Below are 6,725 nucleotides of genomic sequence, written 5' to 3'. Positions count from 1 at the left end.
TGCTTAGGCTGCGTTCGCACAGGCAGCCCAGTTGGGATTGGTCAAAAGACGTATTAGTGAAAAACGATCAGATCAGCTCTGAAAAAATATCAGAATTGGGCTGTCTGTGTAAATGTCTCTCCTATCCTTATATGCCTGACTTGGTTTGAATCCAGGTCTCATGCGTGATCACAAGACTGTGTTAGCCCGCTGAGATCCAGGCTCTGTCGTAGCCGGCCGCGACCAGGAGACCCATGGGGCGGCGCACAATTGGCCCAGCGTCGTCCAGGGTAGGGGAGGGAATGGCCGGCAGGGATGGCCCCCTGTGGTAGAGCATGGCGTTGGTAGAGCATGGCGTTTGCAACGGCAGGGTTGTGGGTTCGATTCCCACAGGGGGCCAGTATGAAAAAATAAAAAATAATGTATGCACTAACTAACTGTAAGTCGCTCTGGATAAGAGCGTCTGCTAAATGACTAAAATGTAAAATGTAAAATAAAGCCTAGGCATTAGCTTGGGGAGCTAACACAAATCTTTCAGGTCGTCAATTAAGGTTATCAGCTGAGCATGGTTTACTAAACTACCTCTGTTACATCCGCAGATCAGGGAGGACAAGGAGACTGGACATATGTGAAAAGTAGAGATGGAGATTGGCTAGGATGGACGGGGACCAGAAATCGGCTCTGGCATTTCTAACACACTGGACCATTTTATTCCTTGAGGCCCCCATTATTAGCCAGAGAATTATAATTTTGCACACAAAAAAAAAAAAAGTTAGACAGGCCCATTCGCCTAAAAATGGACCAGCCAATCTGGCATTTGCCCAAAACACCAGATGGCCAGTCCGCTCCTATAGAATGTAGATTGGGATTGGAGTGCAAATAATCTCATCCCAATCCCAGCCATCTCTCTCTATATACCGGTATAGCAATTAAGCCTGGGGGCGAGGTAAACCTACGGATGCAACCAAGGTTCGTTTCTGCTATTCTAATCCTTTATGTATCCAACTGAACTGGGTTTGAATCCGGGTATTCTGCAAGGCACAATGGTGTGAGCCCTCTGAGCTAAAGTCTAGGCCAGTCATCAGATCCAGGGAAGGTTACTTTTAATCGCGTCTGTTATATTCAAAGATTAGGGACAATAAACTGGGCATGTGTGAATAGAGATAGAGGTTGGAATTGGGATGAAAAGAGCCCAGCCGTCTCTGCGATTGAGCCTGGGGAGGAGGTTAAGATGCAACCAAGGTTGATTGTGTAGTAGGCTATAGTAAGGCTGATTTGTCCCTGCATCTAGATGTCAGCATAATCTATAAATCCTTTGTTAATATAAAATATTCATAACTTTTATGAAAACAGTTTCAATTATTATTCAACGTTACACTTGCTGAACTTTTGTCATTTCCCCATTAAAAGATACAAATCAGAGTTGACAAGCGTGTTCCAATGATTTCACCCCAAAAAATAATTTCAGACAGTAAACTGGGTCTTTATAAAGATGAAATGAATAGAATTACCACTGGGTAATGGCCCTTTATGATGAAACGCTATGTGCGTGTGCGTGTGCGTGTATAGTCCAAAATGATTCTATACATCTAGGAATGGACAGCTGCAGACTGGCTTTAGGCTTTTCAGGCACGTGCACGCCACCGACCACCGTAATCATTGGCGGGCACTGCTGATTTGCTTTTTGATTGGTCAACTATAAGCTTTGTTCTTGTATGCCAAGTTATGATGTAGGTCATTATTTGTGTCATTGAACGTTTTGACAGTAACCAGCTAGCCTACTCTGTCAACACGTGCACCCTGTAGTGATGCATCAAATCAAGACCGTCCAATCAACGTAATGAAGTTGGTAGCCTTGGCTACTTCAGTGTTGATATTTGCGCTTGCCTTGTAATAGTGCATTTGGTGTCAGCAGAAGACACCTATTTTTAACTCTAGAAAGCTCCCCGCCTCAGGCTATATGGGCTGGTCCTCAGACCTCCTTGGCACCTTGCCAGGGCCTCGCCAGAGGGAAAGAGAGCAGAGAGAGCCGTCTCCATCTCCAAAGGGCAACAGTAGACCAGCCAGTCCGCAGCGAAGTGATGGATGTCGGAGCCAGGGGAGGCGAGGGACCGCTGCCGCGCATCATCTGATCGTCAGTCAATGAAGGGGCATTCACTCCGAACCCTCCCTGTGCTATTCCTGTTTAAAAGGTTTACCTAATCCCAGATGCAACATCCAGCCTTTCAGCAAAATCCAAATATGGACGGACCGTTGTGATATGAAGTAGGTATCACGAGCATAAGTGCGAGGGGAGGAGGGGGGCAGGCACAGGCTGGACCGCAGCTGCTTTGCTTTCGCAAAGTTATCCTCGTTGACACCGGGGTGAGAGAGAAAGAAAGAAAGAGAACATACAGACAGCAGAAGAAGAGAGAGCCGAGTCGGGTAGAATGAGAGGGTCGATTTTCTAGAGGAGGCTGCCCGTGTTCGGGGCAACACAGCGCAGAGAAAGAGAGAGACGCCCCTCTCCAGCTCTCCTCTCCGTCACTTTCGAGCTCTTTTCAGACCGACGAGGACCATAATGGCGAAAATGAGGGTGTCCTACGAGTACTCGGAGGCGGAGGATAAGAGTATCCGACTAGGACTGTTCCTCATCGTCTGTGGCATCCTGTCCCTCTTTATCCTCGGGTTCTGCTGGCTGAGTCCCACTCTACAGAGCATGCAGAGCAAACCGGCAAACTGCACCGTGGTGTCCGTGCTCAGACCGGAGGAGATGTTCGAGTGCGTGTTCACGTGCGGGGCGGACTGCAAGGGGACGTCGCTGTATCCGTGTCTGCAGATATTCGTCAATAATTCCGAGTCGAACTCCGTGGCTCTGCTGCATTTTGATGAACAGCAACTGGTGCTGAACCCTAAGGTAAATGACTAGAACTCTAGAACGAGAACACTGGGAAGGAGCAGTCTAGACTTTATAGTTGCACGTTAATGAATGCAAAGCTGTGAACGATCAATACAGTAGCTAGGCAAAGTGTCTGGCTGGAAAAGTTCCCAGTCTCAGTTTGTTGACATGACGTAGACGGATATTAGGCTAATGGATTGCCTGTTTAAAAACAAAAACAAAAACTATGTTAATGTAAACAAACTTTGTGTATTCTAAAGACCAAATAACATTCTTGCTATTACTACTCCAAAGACATGGCACAAAGTCACAGACTTAAATAATGAGTTTAACTTTCATAAAAGTCACTTCACAGCGAGCCTAAGAGGATCTACAGCTGTCCAAGTCTATTCTAGAGACACAGCCTCATCATCACTCACAAAGAGAACCTCAACTGTGATGATGAGGAACAGAGATGACAAAATGACTCCTTTGGGACAGAAAGCCCATTATGACATCAACACAACTTAAATGCCAAAGGTCTGTGTGAGGGAAGGTGTCAGTAAGTCCATTAAGCTCTGTAGTTCCGTTGTGTGTGAAGGCTTTTATTTAGATATAACTTTTCAGACGTACACCTCTCAGACTACGGATCAGGGAATGTCTTGGTCCTTTTGAGAACGTCTTCAGATTCTCTGTAATCATCATCATCATCATCATCCGTTATTTATAGCTGACTTCAGAAGGGTTGAAACCCAACCTTCTCATCTTGTGTTCTTCTGTAGATAGTGTGTTTATGCCTTTGAGGGGGTACTGTAGGGCATTCACCTCCTCCGTCCCCTCCTCTCCTCCTGCCCTTCCCCCTCCTCCTCTCCTCCTGCCCCTCCCCCTCCTCCTCCTCCCCCTCCTCTCCTCCTCCCCCTCCTCTCTTCCCCCTCCTTTCCTCCTTCCCCTCCTTCTCCTCCTCCTCCCCCTCCTCTCCTCTTCCCCCTCCTCTCCTCCTTCCTCTCCTCTCCTCCTTCCCCTCCTCTCCTCCTCCTTCCCCTCCTCTCCTCCTCCGTTTACTGACTGGGTTCTATGGCAACAGGAGCGCAGCTTTGAACAGTGATTTAGTGCGCTACTTTTGGCCACTAGGGAATAGGGTGACCAAAAGTAGTGGGCGAGGGAATAGGGTGATCTAAAGTAATAAGGTACCATTTAGGACAAATGTAATTCCAGCCTGCTCTCTACATGCGGTAGCAATTGAGCCTGAGCCTGGGGACGAGGTTAGAATGAATGTAGACCGTGCCACTGAAAGGAAAGAAGTGATAACATTGTTTGGCTGGCTACCATAGGAACAAGGGGTTGAATGAGTTAACAGTAAGCAGGCAATAGGAACGAGGGGTTGAATGAGTTAACAGTAAGCAGGCAAAAGGAACGAGGGGTTGAATGAGTTAACAATAAGCAGGCAAAAGGAACTAGGGGTTGAATGAGTTAACAGTAAGCAGGCAATAGGAACGAGGGGTTGAATGAGTTAACAGTAAGCAGGCAAAAGGAACGAGGGGTTGAATGAGTTAACAGTAAGCAGGCATTAGGAACAAGGGGTTGAATGAGTTAACAGTAAGCAGGCAATATGAACGAGGGGTTGAATGAGTTAACAGTAAGCAGGCAATATGAACGAGGGGTTGAATGAGTTAACAGTATGAATCACTCAGTGACTTGTGGAAATGCGAAAAGCTGCTTCAAAAAGGCTGTGTTTATACAGGCAGCCCAATTCTGATATTTTTTCCCACTAACTGGTCTTTTGACCAATCACATCAGATCTTTTCACATCATATCTTTTCAGAGCTGATCTGATTGGTCAAAAGACCAATTAGTGAAAAAAAAGATCAGAATTGGGCTGCCTAGTAAACACAGCCAAAGTCTCTTAAATGAATCAGGGATTTTTTGGGTCAGTTATTGGTTTCCTTAGCTGTTGAAGCACCAACACGAAGGCTTTCATTTAAAGATCCTGGAGAACGTGCCAACTAGCCGTACTTATGTATGGATGTCTGAGGAAGGAAATTAAAGAAAGCTGATTGTATCCGTGTGTGTGTGTATGTCTGTGTGTGTGTGTGTGTATGTGTGCGCGTGTATCAGTGTGTATCGGTATTGACAGGCTACTTTTGTACTTCAGTCTGAATCCCTGCTCCCCCTGCTCTGCCTCCCCTCCTCCTCCCCCTGCTCTGCCTCCCCTCCTCCTCCTCCCCTGCTCTGCCTCCCCCCGCCTCCTCCTCCCCTGCTCTTCCTCCCCCCTCCTCCACTGCATCGCAGTGCTAGCTGTGCCACTAGAGATCCTGGTTCGAATCCAGGCTCTGTCGTAGCCGGCCGCGACCGGGAGACCCACGGGGCGGCGCACAATTGGCCCAGCGTCGTCCAGGGTAGGGGAGGGAATGGCCGGCAGGAATGTAGCTCAGTTGGTAGAGCATGGTGTTTGCAACGCCAGGGTTGTGGGTTCGATTCCCACGGGGGGGCCAGTATGAAAAATAAAATAATGTATGCACTAACTGTAAATCGCTCTGGGGGGTGAGGGGAGCGGGGAGCAGAGCAGTGCTTCATTTGAGCCGGATCCCACCTCTCCGTTTTGGACTGTTTTGTTCCGGAACCTATTTGGTCAGATCCGGTAACGTTTGCATGATAAATAATTTTCACTTTTTGCAATGTAAAAATTATAATAAAAGCGATCAAAGTTCATTCTAGTTGCCTCCGTTAATTCTCCTGCCCCCAGGAGAAAAACGTAATGTGAAAAAGTAGATTTTCAGGTTTATGGTTTGCGCAACATTGTAACCTTTTAGCCCCAGAGGATCAATAGCTTCTTTAAAAAAAATTACCTAGCTGTGGATTGTAGCCCAATAACAAGGAAAGGCATACAGTCGGGAACGCGCAGCAAATCTGTCAGTGAACAAACAGCATGCAGACAAAACAGGCCTTAAGCAAAATTTCTAATACAATCGAGGGAAAACAACAGGTTGAAAAGCAAATGGCTCCTGCTGAAAAGAGAAGACTATGCTGTAGGCTACCAAAATATTTGATTAACTTCGAAATATTGCTTTACAAAGTAAAACGAGAGAGCGAGAGAGAGGCTTTTGGCACGAGCGCATCGGCCATCCCCAGCGAGTGAGCTGCGCATCATTGGGTGAGTCAGTGAAACTGGAAAGCATTTTTAGGAATATAATTTCCTCCTCATATTGAAGCCTACAATTTTTTTATTTATTTTATTTTTTTATTTTACCTTTATTTAACTAGGCAAGTCAGTTAAGAACAAATTCTTATTTACAATGACGGCCTACACCGGCCAAACCCGGACGACGCTGGGCTAATTGTTCGCCGCCCTATGGGACTCCCATTCGCGGCCGGTTGTGATACAGAGCAGGGGGAGGAGGGCAGGCAGAGCAGGGGATGGAGGAGGGGAGGCGGAGGAGGGGAGGCAGAGCAGGGGGGAGGAGGAGGAGGGGAGGCAGAGCAGGGGGAGGAGGAGGGGGGAGGCAGAGCAGGGGGAGGAGGAGGAGGCGGGGAGGCAGAGCAGGGTTGAGGAGGAGGAGGGGAGGCAGAGCAGGGGGAGGAGAAGGAGGAGGGGGGAGGCAGAGCAGGAGAAGGAGGAGGGGGGGAGGCAGAGCAGGGGAGGAGGAGGAGAAGGAGGAGGGGGGAGGCAGAGCAGGAGAAGGAGGAGGGGAGGAGGCAGAGCAGGGGAGGAGGAGGAGGAGTGGAAGCAGAGCAGGGGGAGGAGAAGGAGGAGGGGGGAGGCAGAGCAGGAGGAGGAGGAGGAGGGGAGGAGGCAGAGCAGGAGGAGGAGGAGGGGGGGAGGCAGAGAAGGAGGAGGAGGAGGAGGGGAAGCAGAGCAGGGGGAGGAGGAGGGGAAGGATGAGGCTGAGGA

At 48.5% G+C, this 6,725-nt stretch overlaps 1 protein-coding gene across 1 annotated transcript; it reads left to right on the top strand.

Moving 5' to 3' along the window:
• Positions 1-2,539: 2,539 nt before the first annotated feature.
• Positions 2,540-2,875, top strand: LOC311124541 (calcium-activated potassium channel subunit beta-4-like; the record flags this gene model as incomplete). The annotated part of the gene is made up of 1 exon (XM_084198662.1): positions 2,540-2,875. A coding segment is annotated over one exon (336 nt), but the record flags the coding sequence as incomplete, so codon positions are not given.
• Between the last annotated feature and the right edge of the window lie 3,850 nt (positions 2,876-6,725).

Source organism: Coregonus lavaretus (genome assembly GCF_964263955.1).
Source record: "Coregonus lavaretus genome assembly, contig: HAP1_SCAFFOLD_6166, whole genome shotgun sequence".
NCBI classification, from domain to species: Eukaryota; Metazoa; Chordata; class Actinopteri; order Salmoniformes; family Salmonidae; genus Coregonus; species Coregonus lavaretus.
Note: the sequence above shows the minus strand (reverse complement) of the source record. Positions and strands in the feature narration are given on the sequence as shown.